The 16,585-nt window shown below is 35.6% G+C and overlaps 2 protein-coding genes across 2 annotated transcripts in view; both read right to left on the bottom strand.

Annotated features, from left to right (window-relative positions):
- exoc3l2b (exocyst complex component 3-like 2b) overlaps positions 1-10,205 on the bottom strand; it is a 57,302-nt gene extending 47,097 nt beyond the window's left edge. Inside the window, 2 exon segments of the mRNA XM_056473361.1 lie at positions 1,788-2,270; positions 10,129-10,205. Coding sequence (XP_056329336.1) covers positions 1,788-2,248 — 461 coding nt within the window. The 5' untranslated portion in view covers positions 2,249-2,270; positions 10,129-10,205.
- A 2,959-nt stretch (positions 10,206-13,164) lies between these two features.
- On the bottom strand, positions 13,165-15,637 carry LOC130242146 (piggyBac transposable element-derived protein 3-like). The gene is made up of 3 exons (XM_056474167.1): positions 15,463-15,637; positions 15,061-15,174; positions 13,165-14,867 (listed from the first exon to the last, which is right to left on the bottom strand). Exons 1-3 carry the CDS (start codon positions 15,488-15,490, stop codon positions 13,165-13,167), a joined length of 1,845 nt encoding a protein of 614 aa, XP_056330142.1. The 5' UTR covers positions 15,491-15,637.
- Positions 15,638-16,585: the final 948 nt, after the last annotated feature.

The following is a 16,585-nucleotide window of genomic DNA, read 5'->3' as shown; positions in this document are numbered from 1 at the left end:
ATTTAACAGTTGCTGCTTTTTTAAAACACTTTGCATTGAGCTTTGCAATACATTTTTGTGTATTTCATGGGAATTGTCTCTTGTCCTTGATGAATAGCACACAGCACAAAAATATAAGACTTTTAAAAAGATAATAATATAAGTACAAAACTTAAGGATTTAAAGCTAGAGTGTCTACAGAATATCTGGTGGCAGCAAATGAATTAAACGTTCAAATTTAAATTGTTTACAAATGTGTTTCACCCCCATTTGCATTTACTGGAACAGTTAAAGAATAAATAAGAGGAACTGGAATACACATCATTAAATTGATGAAATATTTATATTCAAGTATTTTTTCCATTCATTTTTTCCTCATATATAATAGAAATAAAGTATTTAAAGAATTATAAGCCATGAACTACCGAAGAGCTATGTGGTGCATCACAATAAGTATGAAAAATGGACAAAAATACAAATGTAATTAATTTAACATTAAATATCTAATGGCTCTCATACAGTCAAGACCGAAATTATTCATGTCCCCGGCAAATTCAGACTTAAAATTTTTGTTCAAATGTTAATAATAGCTGCTAAATACAATGCCTCTTGTAGATCGTCTTATTTTCTTTTGGGAAAATCCTGTGTCATTTTCGGTCAAAAAAAATCTTGCTGGTTGATTAAAAGTAATTTAAAGTCAGAATTTGTGACTTGACTAAATATACATAGCTAAATATATTTCAACATATATGTACATATTGAAATTCCAGTGTTTGCTAAAATATATATGCTACATATATGACATATTATGTAAAAATCCAAACATGAACTTGTATGTTATATATGCAGTTTGCCATATGTCAGATTTCAATATGCACTGTAAAAATGCAGATTTTTGAATTGAACCCATTCATCATGCACTGACTCTAAAACAAGTAAGTTGTCACAAAAAACTCAAGAATTGTGTGTCAGCTCATTTTAAATAAGTAGTTCAAACCAGTAGGGGAAATCTTTTTTTGAGTGGATTGTGTCCTTTGCATTTCTATAGTAGGAGGAGCTTAAGAACTTCTTTTGGCATGCTTTGCTAGTAACAATTCTGATTGGTTAAATACTCTGTACAGAATCAGGGGTAATGTAGTTTGTGTTAATTTCTCAATTAAACATGATTGTTCTGATAATAAGTTCGCAACCTCAAATCACACAACATATCAGACTTTAAAGGTCTATAAGTTATTGTTGTCCCAATTGAAAAAATTGATAGTTTTAATATCCAGAACCCAACATACAGTGCTCAGCATAACTGAGTACACCCCATTTCAGAAATTAATATTTGAATCCATTTCTCAGTGAATATTGGTCATATATTTTGGTGCATTTGAACAAAGCAGATTTATTAAACAGATATATTTATTAAAATAATATTTTAGTCATCTATCATATTTAGAAATTAAAAGATAAACAATTAAATTCAAGCAAAAAACTGGGAAAAAAATTACAACCAACAAAATTTCAACTAAATTTTAGAATTTTTTTGTTTCTTTTGAATTTTGCTCTTTTTAAATTTTTTATTCAATATTTTTCCCTAACATATACATTTGGGTGTACTAATTTTGGACCATTATCATAAGTTATTTTGTTCGATTATCTCCAGACTTGGGTTCAGTACTGACCAATCTAATGTATATGCACAAATATAATACTGTAAAGCTTCCTATTAAAAATATAAACTTAAATGAGAGATTTGTGAAGGGTGTACTCATATATGCTGAGCACTGTGTATGCTAATTTCTCAACCCTATCCATCATACCGAAGTAAGCTCCCTTCTGAACTCCGTCTGCCCTTCTTCTTCCTCTCCATGGGCGAAGCAGAACCTATAGAGCCCTGTGGGGATGGAGTCTCCCTGCCTTTGCTCCTGCTAGACAGGCGCAGGTTCTTTCCCAGTTTGCCCAGAGTCTTGAGGGGCGAGACCCCCTTCATGCGCTCCAGTGTGCCTTTGATGGAGCCTCCCTTCCCTGATCCTCCACGTCGCACCTCATTGGCCTCATTCTCATCTTCCTCATCCTCAAACGGATTTCTGTCCCGGGGCACACGTCCATCCAGCAGTGAGCCCCCGTTACTTCTGGGCCAGTCCTCATCTGAGCCAGGCTCCTCGAATGGATTGTGGTTAAGGCTCATTTTTCTGAGAATGAACTCGCTCCGTGTAGTCTCCAAATCCACGCTAAACCTGCCTCCCTTCAGCCGAGATGGGAGGTTCTTGAGGACTGGCATGGTTGCGCTGGGTGGATGTATGCTAGAAGAGAGATAAAACCAGTAAATGCATATCTGTCAGAATCGCCACTACCAGTATGAACTTTATAAGGCACTGCAGATGCATTTGTGCTTCTGCAAACAGGAAATTACTGCCACACGCGCCAGTACACTGGCATTCATCCATCATGCTGATATGAGCTTTTACTTTTTATGAAAAAAGTTCCTTGTCTTTTTTCAGTTTATAATACAGCTGAAATTCCGAAAAAATGCGCACAGAAACAGACAATCTTATGTAACAGTAGATATCATGGTGTCTCATAATACACAGATACTGCAAAAATGCCCCAAAGTAACAGAAACTTGATGCCAAAATGCCATGCCAATTCAATATAAGGGGGAAATAAATGCCGCTCACAATTAAAACAAATCTATCATCACTTTCCTGATTAAAGCGAATAACAATTGCATTATGGGACCTTGATCTTGACCTCATTTGACAACTTTTGATGTTGAATATATAGTTTGAACCTCTATAGGCTCTATTTTAACAATCTAGTCTAAAGCGCATGGCACAAAAGCATTAAAGGCATGTCCAAATCCACTTTTGCTTTTTTAAGGATGGAAAAATACGCTCTGCACCCTGGAGCATGGTCTAACAGGGTTGTGCTTATTCTCTTAATGAGTTATGGGTGTGTTTTGAGCATAACGTGCATTAAATCAATCAGAGTCTCATCTCCCATTCCCTTTAAGATTCAGTTGTGTCCCGCCATGGAGCATTTGCTATTCACATAGTGGACTATGTAAGTGGAAAAACTGACCATCTGAAGCACAAGGATAAAGAATAAGCCTTCTCTTTTCGGCCTCTTTACTTTCTCTTTACTTTATTTTTACTCTTTACTTTACTCCTTTACTTTTGTGGAGTATGGAAACGGTGGAAACTTACTCCACTCAAGACATTCATTAGCCTACATATTTAATTTTGTTTGTTAAGTGCAAAGATTTGTTTCAAAACGATTTAAAAATTCAGTTCTAACTCCAGAAAACAAATAAATAAACAATAATGACGAAGTGTGGTCAAAAAACTGAGTTATATCCAAACACGTGTCCTATTCTTATGCCCCATATAGTGATGCAGATGTCTTCAGAACCCAACAGGTGGACGAATCTAAACTTATTTTTATAAAAACAAATATAAATATGCATATGATAAATAATACTGCTAATAATAACATTATACAAATGAAAATTGTCATGAATAACCTGAAAAAAGCCCCCCAAAATGAAGGCATGGAGGCAGTGATTTTTTATGTAGAAAATAATAATTTTTGTAACATTTTAATCCTTTAATTTCTTTTTCATATATAAAGATATTTTTGTATTGCTGTACATCCTGTGTGCAGTAAACAATGTGTAAGCGTTTTGGACCTGCAAAGGCACATAACTAACGCGCCCTGCGCTGGACTTTAGACCAGCTTTCAGTTGGTCAATGGTGCGGACTATTTCAGTTCCTCAAAATAGCAATGTGCCAACAATGCGCCTTAACACACCCCCTTTTTAGACCAACACACCCATGAGTAGACAAAGTTACGCAAATGGACTTGCTATTTAAACAATGTGGTGCAAAACATGAAAATTAGGGTTGCGCTGGACCAAAAATAGCAACAAATTGCGCCTCATTGCGCTGGGTGTATGATAGAGCCCTAAATCGTTTTGGCTGATCGTGTAAATTACAGTATTAAAACTGTATAATAAGCTGCCTGTAAAAGTTGTATGAGCTGCCAGTATAGGAATTGTTTTAATAATATTCATTTTTGGTCTGGGGAGCTGAAATGTAAGGTAGTGCTTCTCAAACGCAAAAACATTTTCATGTTTGTTCTGTTAATGGACATTAATAACAAAATCTGTCTTAATACTGTAGCTGTAATACTGTTCCTGTTTTTTGTTTTTTAAATCTACATTTTGTTGATAACATTTTGTTGATAGCATAAAAAGACATTCCCTTTCCTTGTCATTTGTCAATATTTACACGAAACAACAGAGATAAGACACATCTGACAGCTTTATTTGAAAGATTACTGATTTTATGAGGAACAGAATCAGAATTACACCCTTTTTTAATCTCTCAGACATTTGATGTTGGGCCTGTCAACATTACAAGTGTCATAAAAATTTTACTACACACAAAGGGACTCAATAATGCAACAAACAACCCTAAGAAAGAGAACAAATTCATTCTGGTTTGAGCCAGCTGCCCGGAACATAAAACCTGACACGTTATAGTGCTCCACAACCCAGTATTAGGTTTGAATATACATGGAATCTTTTGTAAATAAACAAAAGGAGGCCTCAACCTGATGAACCGAGTCTATTTCAAGAAAACATGTTTGCCTCTTTCAAAGGCTTCTTAGCTAGAATAGCCCTCTTGGATATTTATGGCCGGTGACAAAAGTGAATAGGAGCAGCGCTGAATCACTTCCGGTTTGCTAATTTGTGTATGTGTGTGCGTATACAAGGGCGCTGATACTTAATGAATGATTAACTTTAATGGTTAACGGTTGTCTACCTGGCTTCCTTTCGATAAAAACTGCCATTTTAACAATAGCTCTGTAAACAAAAAGATGATAAAAAACGTAATAATAACACAACCTGTTTCTGAGATCAAAGCTCAATTTCCATACTGTAGCTTGGAGACCAATTTAAGAGGGTAACGGCCAACAAGCTTTAAATTCCTAGAGAGGGTCTATTGTTTGTGGCTTCCTACCTCTTTTAAATAATAATGTCTGCATCATTTTTCCATATGGAAAAATACCTAGCATTAAGGGCTTCTTTTATGAATATTCACATTAGACGACGTGTGTAAGATCATGGCCGTTAAAGTGGCTGACTATATGTTTTGATAAATGCTTTATATTTTTGTCTATACAACAACATTGGACCCTGTTGACTTTCATCGTTTCTCTTTAAATAGCAGGTTTGGATCGATATGAGAACGAGTCAATAATGACAGAATTGTCATTTATTTAATCTGACTGTCACTTCATCGTTGAATCCCAAATGGGGTGTAATTATTAAACAAGAACCAAACTTACAAAGCAAATAGAGTGAATGAGGAAGAAAAGGTAAGTTGCACAACAGCTTAATGGACATACACTGTTTAACAGGGTTAACAAGTGAAGTTAATGAGTTAATAAGAAGCAATGTGAAAGAATGTCTTACGACTCGAGTGAGCGCATGATCATCCTCTCCTAACATTCCCACTGAAATTCCAGCTCTAATTATAAACCTCTCAGTGGAGCCAATATGTAACGTCGGGTTAGATCATTGGGTGAGATATGAAAGTCACACTACCGCTTTCCCAGACCAACTCCTCTTCCTGTCTCATACAGGTAGGGGACACAAGGGACAGGTCCCCCGCATTACAGCCAGTGGCAGTGGCAATATGGAATATATTACTGGAATAAGTGAGCTAAAATGGTAAAGAAAAAACGATAACGGCTAGAATTTCACTATTAAAATTGTCACTATATTTCGGCATTTTGGTCCGTACATGTTTAGCAACTTGATGATTTTATTTAATTAAATTTTAATATATAAATCTGCTTCCTATCCACAGGTTCATTATTAATATGTACCCCTGTATACATTTCTGGACAGCGTGAAATACGTCTCAGGATTTTTTAGCAGTTTTTGTTTTCGCGAGTCCACCAGAGGCCACTGTGTACGATTTTTTCAGATCTCAAATTTCTCTTGCGAGTGCCATTTGTGCCTGCTGTTTTAATCGAGTGTTAATCCACCAAAGGCGACTGTCAACTCACTCACTGACTGACCTACCGACTGATACCCCCACCCACCGCCTTCCCTAAACCCAACCGATAGTGTTTTCACATCTTACCATGTTCTCACCGTTATTTTATTGTTTGCTTTCTGTGAACCGTTCTTCCCTGGACTCTAATCACGTCGTCTCTGTCAATTCCTCTCTGCGTCTCCAGTCCGCCGACGTAAGCAGCAAGGTACTTGGCAAACTAGTAACAGCGTAGTAACAGCCGTCCATATGGAGGTAAGCGGTCAGCTGGTAGCACGAAAAGAAGCATAAGCCATCAATGGCATCATATCGCTCCGTATTGTTTGTTTTAAAGATGAAATGCAGCCATATGTAGCGCTGGCTACATAATTTGAGCTCTCCAGAAATGTATACGGGTGTATGTTTTCACAATGACCCTGTGTTGGGTATAGTACTACCGACATATTTCGCCTAAATATTTACTCATGACGACCACAATAATACAGGCAATACAATAGAAAAACACGCTTCCGTTTTCAGACTAGTCTATATCAGACCACTAAACCAGAAAAAGGCTTGACCTAAAGGACCGTGCTTGGCCTTGTGCCACAGTTGCTTTATCAGATAGTGTATCATTCATTCATTAATTTTTCTTCTGCTTAGTCCTTTTATTAATCTGGACTCGCCACAGCTGAATGAACTTATCCAGAATATGTTTTACACAGCGAATGCCCTTCCAGCTGCAACTTAGTCCTGGGAAACATCCATACACACTCATTTACACACATACACTACGGCCAATTTAGCTTACCCAATTCACCTATATCGCATATCCTTGGACTGTGAGGGAAACCGGAGCATCCAAAGGAAAACCACGCATACAGAGGAAGAACTCCACACAGAAATGCTAACCCAGCCGGGACTCGAAATTTGCATACATTTTTAAATAAAGTTTGAACATTCAGGAAATTTAAAACCAGCAACAATATAGGCTATAAGTTTTTTCTGTAGACGTTCACTTAAAAAAGATACTATAGTATTATAGTGTTCTGTGTGGATGTTCATTTGCATGTTCTTCCTGTGTTCGTGTGGGTTTTGGCATGGGATGCTTGGGTTTCCCCCACAGTCCGAAGACCTGCGCTATGGGTGAATTGAATAAGCTAAATTGGCCGTAGAGTATGTGTGTAAATGAGTAGGCTTGGATGTTTCCCAGTACTGGGTTGCAGCTGAAAGGCATCCGCTGTATAAAACATATGCTGGAAAAGTTGGCGGTTCATTCCGCCATGGCGACCCCTGATGAATAAAAGGACTAAGCTGAAGGAAAATGAATAAATGAAATCAGTTGCGATATAACGCATCCCCAAAAAAACGCTCAAGCAAATTTCCATATGTTGCACAACACATCTTTATATTGATGATCATGGCAGACCTATCCTTTAGGGTTGATTATGATTAAGCTGATCTTGTCTTAAGTGAATGTAAACAGCTGAAAAAGAAATATGTGTGGGATATGTGTGATGATGTTGATCTCTGCATGCTAAATTTGATTCTCGTGGTGTATTTAATGTTATTCCAACAAAAAGGAAAGAGAATATCACTCTTGACTAACTAACTTTTGTAGCTTTATCATGGATTATATAATAGTAATCCACACAATGGTATTTTGCATTTAATTAATAATTTCTGTCATTTGTTGTTTTATTACAGACTTTTCACTAACATTAACATTCATATTTGTTAGGCTTAGCAGTTTTTGCTGTTGTTGTGAAATATACTGTAGGTGCTGATGTGGAGAATTGTGCAAATAGAGAGAGACTAAGCTGATGAATCCTAGATTTCACAAGATTTTGATATTTTGGCATCAACCGTAAGCCATCTTTGACACTAACCAAAAAGTACAAAGTTAAATTATGTGGTAACTTGCTATTATTTTACAGCATAATGACATAAAATGAGAAGTTAAACCACTATATGGTTTTGGTAACAATTAACCAAATTAAAAGCAGATCTTTTTTTCAGTAAAATTGTTATTAGTACTTTTGTTTAGTGTCAAAAAATGGGTTTTGGATACTGACAAAATACAAAAATCTTGTGAAATCAAAGATTCATAAGCTTTGTCTCTTTCTATTCCCACCATAATTCTCCACATCAGCGCCTGTATTTCAAAATAAAGAGGAACCACAAACCTAGTTGCCAGCGCGGTTCAAAGTCTATAGTCGTCTTGTCTCTTAGGGCTGGGCAATGAGTTACAGTGAAACAGAAGGAGGACTGGTCTTAATATGCTTCTGTTATAGCTTTGGGTTTCAAGAAAGCACTCTGGTTAAAGAAAAAGCACTGGAATGTTGAAGCGAGCCAAAGACAACCTTCATATGACTTTCCCCAAGGTGAAGTTTCAGAGCTCCTGAAGTCATGGGGTAATGCAAACGCATGGTCTCAAACAGGTCCAGTGCAATTAAGAGAACCGATTGTGTTTTATTTTACTGGAAAAAAAATACATAAAATCTGTTTTAATGTAGAAGGTAGATCTTTGCAATACTATACTTTTAAGAGAGATAGACAGACGGACAGAGAGACAAACAAGAAAGAAAGAAAGAAAGAAAGAAAAAAAGAAAGAAAGGTAGGTAGACAGACAGACAGACAGACAGACAGAAAGAAAGGTAGACAGACAGACAAAAAAAAAGAAAGAAAGAAAGAAAGAAAGAAAGAAAGAAAGAAAGAAAGAAAGAAAGAAAGAAAGAAAGAAAGAAAGAAAGAAAGGTAGACAGACAGACAGACAGACAGACAGAAAGAAAGAAAGAAAGAAAGGTAGGTAGACAGACAGACAGACAGACAGACAGACAGACAGACAGACAGACAGACAGACAGACAGACAGACAGACAGACAGAAAGAAAGAAAGAAAGAAAGAAAGAAAGAAAGAAAGAAAGAAAGAAGAAAGAAAGAAAGAAAAGAAAGAAAGAAAGAAAGAAAGGTAGGTAGGTAGGTAGGTAGGTAGGTAGGTAGATAGATAGATAGATAGATAGATAGATAGATAGATAGATAGATAGATAGATAGATAGATAGATAGATAGATAGATAGATAGATAGATAGATAGATAGATAGATAATTTGCGTGTCACTTGATTCAATTAATGATGGAAATGTTAAAAGGGACCCTTATGCCATCATTCATCACCACTATATTACTGATGTGCTCAAACAAGTGAAGCATTATATGGGCACCACAAGGTCAGATTACATTTTTTTGATGCAACCAGCAAATCTTGGTCAACGATCTTGACATTGGAATATGCCCTGCTATAAAGGCTTGTGCTTTTCCAGGACATATAATCTTTCTCCCGAGAGTAAATCTTTAACTGTTCACCAGTAGAACAATGCTAGATGACCTTATAAGATATTCTGATATTCTTCTTTTTTATAACAGGAAGGATAAATATTTTACTTAATAAGCAGGAAGGAGAATGTATCAAGTCAGCCAGTTTTTAGTTTTCAGCTCATCTGCTTTTTTGGATTTTTACGAGATGAGGTTGCAAAAAAAGAAAAAGAAAAAAAAAACATGTGTAAATGAGGATTGGAGTGAAGGAGAGAGGGCAATATTTGTAAATTAGCACTGCATTTATTTTAAGCGAGCTAATATAGGAGAGTTACTTAAAAACCGTTGTTGAAAGTGGCTTTCTTATAGTAAAACTATAGTAACTTGATTGATTAATATTTGTGTAACCACAACTTTACTATAAATACCACAGTTAAAATAAGGTTAATGAAGCAAAACCACGTTTAATTTGTGGTTACCATGAAATAATCATGTTTTTATGTTTTTATGTGAGGTAAAGTTTGTAAGGAAAACTAATAAATGATATGTTTGAACGCGTTGCGCCTATTACTCCCATTGGCTTGAGTTATTTTAAAAGAAACATTACACTTTGTGATATAATATCCCATATTACAGCCATTTACCACAGTTTTAATCATATACTACGATATAAACAGTACAAACAATACAATTTAAAGTCTTCATCAAGGTTAACGTGGTTACAAATGACATGACAGCTAATTAAACGCTGCAGAACACCGGTGAAAGTTTTCAACTTAAGATAACAAAAGGGAAATGGAACTTACGGAGTCCATGTCGATTTGCCTCCATGACAGGAACGAATAGAAATGAATATTTGAATTAAATAATGCGATATTAATTCAAATCGTCACACTTAATTCAAATCGTCACACTTATGTTTGCCTACCAGTGTAAACGAGCGCTCAGTGCAAGTGACAAGCTCAGCTCAACAGCTCAGGCGGGACTTTTACTTTTGTGGGCTGGTCCTAGAGAGATTGACAGCTGCAGAAACGTAGGGGAAAACAAACAAAAAATAAAAAATAAATAAAAATATATAAACAAATAAAAATAAAATAACATAAAATATGATAAAATTAAATTAAAATAATAAAATAAAATAATAAAATATAAAATTCAATAGATAGACAAATAAATAAAACAAAATAAAATATGATATAATACATTAAAATAAAAAATATAAAGTATAAAATCAAATAAAATATGAAAAAATAGAATAAAACATATCAAATAAAATGATAAAATACAATAAAATAAAGTATGATATAATAAAATAAAAAATATGGTATATAATATTAAATATAAATATAAAAAACATAAAAGAATAAAGAACTGAAAATATATTATATATACATAAAATGTAATAAAATTTATATTTAATGTAAACAACAAAAGTTATTTTATAACTATAAATAAATAGTATTCAAAGAATTCTTAATAAAAAAATTGTCAAAACAAAATAAAAATATTGTGATTTATTATGTGGTTTATTTAATGAGCCATTAAAATTGACCCATGACCTCACAGCTATTTGCCCACCTATTAAATATTTTTTTTATTTAGCAAAACAATCAGGCAGCACACGTGCCAAGGGGAAGTAAGATAAATGCATATCATTTGGTCTAAACCAGTCTAAACAATAGAGATTTCTCTGGAGTGCGTCATGGAGGGCACACTGCAACTGAACAAGGCCTATATTAAAGAAAGCAGGCATGATGGACGAGCGTGAGCTTCTCCAAACACATGATTTCTCTAGCCTCTTGGCAGCCCATACAAGTATTATGAAATCTGTTTCCTTCAACAAAATAATAAACAGTAGAGAAAAGCTTCTTCGCTGATGCATAAACAAAGGACTGCTATGGGTGTCATGCCTCCCATGAGTCCCTGAGACAACCATAGAGGTCAACAACTTGGTAAGTCACTGCAGGTGAATAAGGTAAAAAAAAAATAGCTACCACCATGCTTAGCTAGTTTATTGATTACATAAACAATTATAACTTTTTTGTATTACATGTTTTCAAAAAAGGATGCAAATAAGGCTCTGCTGAATTAAATCTGCAATACTTTGCATACATTTCTAACACAAAAATATGACTATTGGATGAATTCAGGTATTTTCTTTTCTTTTTTTGGCATGTTAGAGTTAGCATAATAAAGAGGGGATTTTTGGAATATTCTTTTATGGGTGTAGCGGACATTTTAAAAGTGTGTGTGGGGGAGGGGGGGGGGCAGCTGAAGAGATCCAAAAATTTACATTTATATAATTATTAATCAGCTGATTCTAAATGATCTGTCTATAAAAGTGAGAGGGACAAGAGGGCTTTTATCAATCCACAATTAAGAACATACTACTAAGAAAAAACTAACAAAAACATCTTTTAAACCTTCTACACTTTAAAATATATGCATAAAATGTGTAGTTTTTCCGTATTTTGAGATTCATGCTTTTTATTTAAAATGTTTTCCCATTTATTTATGCTTTTGAATTGCATTATGGGACCTTGATCTTTCTTGGCGGTAAATTTTCTCTTATTGTACACTACCTGACAAAAGTTTTGTCATCGATCCCAGTTGTAAGAGCATCAAATAATACCTTGACTTCTAGTTGATCATTTGGAAAAGTGGCAGAAGGTCGATTTTTCAGATGAATCATCTGTTGAACTGCATCCCAATAATCATGAATACTGCAAAAGACCTATTGGAACCCGCATGGACTCAACATTCTCAAAGAAATCAGTCAAGTTTGATGAAGGAAAAATTAAGGTTTGGGGTTACATTCAGTATAGATGTATGCAAGATATCTGCAGAGTGGATGGCAACATCAATAGCCTGAGGTATCAAGACATTTGTGCTGCCCATTACATTACAAACCACAGGAGAGGGCAAATTCTTCAGCAGGATCGTGCTTCTTTTCCTAATTCTTCTCCACATCAAAGTTCCTGAAAGCAAAGAAGGTCAAGGTGCTCAAGGATTGGCCAGCCCAGTCCCCAGACATGAACATTATTGAGCATGTCTGGGGTAAGATGAAGGTGGAAGCGTTGAAGATGAATCCAAAGAATCTTGATGAACTCTGGGAGCCCTGCAAGAATGCTCTTTGCCATTCATATCACTTTATTAATAAGTTATCTGAGTCATTGCAGAGATGTATGGATGCAGTCCTCCAAGCTCATGGGAGTCATACATCATATTAATTCTTTTTCCTCTGTGCCATGGGTTTATATTCTATACTGTACGTTATTTCTGTTAAGTGACAAGATTTTTGTCTAAGCAAAGTCAGACCTTACTGTCCTAATTAACCCCTTCAGACCTGAATTATGTTCCAAATTTCAGAAAAATATAAAAGTATATTTTCAAAGTTCTTGAGGCTCCCATTAATGAGATCAAATTATTATTTTTTTAATTCATCACTCTTTAGGGGTATTTTTTTTTGTCCATTGTAGTGGACATCAGGTCCAAACAGTTGTACTTCCCTAACATTATACCATCATAAAATAAAAAAAAAAACCACACAAAAAAGTTAGTATACACTTGAAGTTTATTTTCAAGGTCACAAACATCAACAATGTAACATTTTCACTTTAATTTCTTGGTTTTTATTTTTAGATTGCACATTGTTTATAACAAACTAAACATCTTTAGAATCAATCAATTCAGTCATGTTAGACATGCACCCATTTTCTCTTTTTATGTCACAAACTAAACAGTATAACATTTCAACTTCAATTTTAGGGTTTTTACTTCCTAAATTGCACATTTGTTTACGAACTGAACATCTGCGATTAAATCAAGTGGTCATGTTAGAGTCATTTTCGGTGTGCCTCTTTGAAACAATTTCTCTGTGACACAAAGCAATAGTGCACCTTGCACTTATCACAGAAGACATGTGTTTTTCCAGAACAACCTGGCAGTTTGCATCTTGTTGCTTCTTTTTTCCCATCATAATTTGGCATGTGGTCCACCATATCTTTTTGGACTTCAGGAACTGGCCCACGTTCCATTGCACCTCTTTTTTCTCTAGTTGCATTATGGGGAGTAGGGTCGGTACTGGTGGTGTCAGAATTGCTTGGTCTTCCTCGTTTTCTTGAAACATGCGGCTTCCCAGCACACACAAGCACTTCAGCCACATTCATTTTGAAATCAAGAAGATCCATGATTTTCTGTGGCTGAGTTCCCTTGCTTTCATGGTCTCTGCGATACTCAAGCCAACTGTTCACCACAGCAAAATCAAAGGCATGAAAAATCATGCGCAGTGGCCATTTGCGAGATCTGATATCAATCCTGTAAAGGCTGATTAGTTGATCAAGCTTGTCCACCCCTCCCATGGCCTTGTTGTATTTCTTCACAACCTCTGGACGCTTGACCTTCAGATACTGCTTCTCTTTTTGATCCCACCTCTGAACTTCATCTTCTTCTCCAACACCAACAAAGTTGGAAGCCAGCACAACAGAGCGATTATCAAACCACTTCACCAGAACAATCTTTCCATCTCTACTTCGAACTTGATCATGGTTTCCCCGCTCTTTCTTTGACATTTCCTTGTCTGTCTTTAGTGGAGGATTTGCAAAACGACAAATCCTTGCTGTTCCAGCAGCATGGATTTTCTTTTCTGCAAGAACTTCAAGAACATTGTAAGTGGTGAAGTAATTGTCAAAATAGATCTTATGGTTGGGAGCCTTGATTCTCTGGCACAAGTGCGTGACAACAGAAGCGCCATGGCCTAAAACCTTTTTGCTTTGCTCAGAAAGCTCTGTTGTGGCACCTTGGTAGATGAGGAAATCATAAGCAAGCCCACTTTTGCCACAAAGGAAATACAACTTCACTCCCCATGGTGTAGGTTTCCCTTTGACATACTGGAGCACAGAGAGTTTTCCCCTGAAAGGCACAATCTGCTCATCAACACAAAGCTCTTCCTCCAGTTGTAGCTGCAGACAGCGTTTCCTTATGGACTCATAGAGTGGCCTGACCTTAAAGAACACATCAGTGTCTTCCGGAGGCCTCTCATAGTTGTTCACAACATGTAGGTTGGAGCGGAGCTGAAAAAAACGATCTCGAGACATGGTATCCTTGAAAATTCCAATACTGATTCTGGAGGACCAGTACATTCTCACTCTGGGAATACCAAACACGCCCATCGCCATATGTAGGCCAACAAGGACTTCAATCTCAGAAGCTGAAGCATGTTTGTAACCCTTGACTGCCTTTTGTTCCGCATATATATTGGTCATTGTGCTCATCAGTTCAAACATCTCACTTGGAACATACTGCTTGAAGTAGCCATATGGTGTTAGTGGCTCAGGAGGGTCAGTGGAAGGACTTTCCCATGTAGTCTGTACTGGGGTAAAGGGGGTCTGACGCCAATGAATATCACTTTTCTTTGTGACATTACAAAGTAATGGTTCTACATCTGCATCATGATCTTCTCTGTCTTCTTGATCCTGACTTTCCTCTGCCTCAACCTCAATTTCTCCCCCTACCTCTGGTAACAGTGGCTCATCTCTGTCTTGCCCTGAAATTGTTAGCAGAAACTGCCCCTTACAAAACAACATAAATGTTTTATATTCTAATTCATATTGATACAATATTATAAAACCATATATGCAGATAAATGGTATAGCAGAATTCAATTAATTGAGGAGCATTTCATTGTAATAAAAGCCTTAACTAATTAATTAACTAACTATCCCTAATCCTACACGTACCAACTGTTGGAGATCTATCAACTGTATCTCCATCTTCCTCATCACTCAACATATTGTCCACATCTGAGACATTTCCATCTGCTATACATTCAAGGACTTCAAGAACTGTGTACTCTGCATATGAAATAGTTTCAACAAAAAATTAGTGCATTGATATACATTTTGAATATAAAAAAGCTCGATCAGCATTGCTGGAGATTTAATTTTAATAACAGACCTTTGAACCCACTGTCCATCGTAATGGACAAACATATTTGAAAAAATCCTGATCTAAAGCTTGCAATTCTACAATCGATTTGTAACTTTAATTAGTAAGTTAAATCCCTCTTTTTTACATACAATCTATGAAATATCTGCAAACATATCAATACATCTGAATAAAACCATGTAAATGTGGCTTACTTCTGTGTTTGGAATGAAGTGCTGCCATGCTGCTTTTTAGTTCAGTGGATTTTTTTCAAATTACATCATGCAGAGCCTTACTGCCATTTGATTGGATGAAAAATGTCCACTTTCATGGACTGTAGGCTTAAAATTTGGTGAAATGCTCCGGAAGTGAAAAAAACATGGGATGTCATGTGATGTCCATTGTAATGGACGCAGGGTCTGAAGGGGTTAAATCATTAAAAATCAAGACATGATATTTTATTATTTTATATAACATATTTTATTTTGGTATAATAAGTGTAACCTAGTAATCTAGTCAAGTTATTATTTATTGTTCCTAAAACTTGAATAGGCGACAAGAATTTAGTCAGGTAATGTACTCTTTATATTGTTTCTTATACAATATAATATTTCAAACAACTAAAATGTCAATGAAATTCACTTTGTTAAACTGTAGAATTAAATTTTCCACATCCAAAGTCAACAGAGCAGAAATCAAGTCCCATAATGCAATTTACAACTGTGAATAAACAGAGAACACTTGTGAATCACGAAATACAGAAACTATTAATTAAAAGATATTATTTACACTGTAGGTAGTAGTAAATTTTGTACTAGATGTAATTTTTAAAGACAAATATGAACATATTCCTCTGTAAAAACTTTCAAAATGCAAGATATAAATAAAACTGATGATGAAGTGGAGAAATATGGAAATATGAAGCATAGGATTTAAGCGTTCAATTTAATAATTGAAATCTACTGACAAAAAATGAAAAAAGTGCAAAAAAAGGAACACCTAAAATAGCATTTTGGTTGCTTTCCTCACATAAGACAAAAAGAAAATACTTTATGAAGAGCTGAAATGTTTTCTTGCCTTATTTATCATTGTTTTGAAAACACAGACAAGACCAATGACCGCTTGGCCTCATCACAAAAACTGTACATTCTGGCCTCACAGAGTTCAGAGTTCAAACATTAGTTTTCTTTTTTTGCTTTTGCAGCTACTTGCTTATCTTCCGGACACACTTTCCCATGTCCACCTTGACCTTGCTGCTAATCCATTATAAGACACATTGAAATCGAACAAGGACATCACATATTCGTTCCTGTTGACTGTCAGGGGGCAGAAAGCGCA

The sequence above is a fragment of the Danio aesculapii genome, chromosome 15 (assembly GCF_903798145.1).
Source record: "Danio aesculapii chromosome 15, fDanAes4.1, whole genome shotgun sequence".
NCBI lineage: Eukaryota > Metazoa > Chordata > Actinopteri > Cypriniformes > Danionidae > Danio > Danio aesculapii.
The sequence above is the reverse complement of the archived record's forward strand: the minus strand, read 5'-3'. Positions and strand labels throughout refer to the sequence as shown.

Bases quoted from the DNA above. Each gene is read 5' to 3' on its own strand.
- LOC130242146 (XM_056474167.1), bottom strand. From the start codon at position 15,490: ATGGCAGCACTTCATTCCAAACACAGAA. The intron at 15,175-15,462 runs GTAAGCCACATT...TTTCATATGCAG, and splicing joins ACTTCATTCCAAACACAGAA to AGTACACAGTTCTTGAAGTC. The intron at 14,868-15,060 runs GTACGTGTAGGA...TAACAATTTCAG, and splicing joins TGATAGATCTCCAACAGTTG to GGCAAGACAGAGATGAGCCA.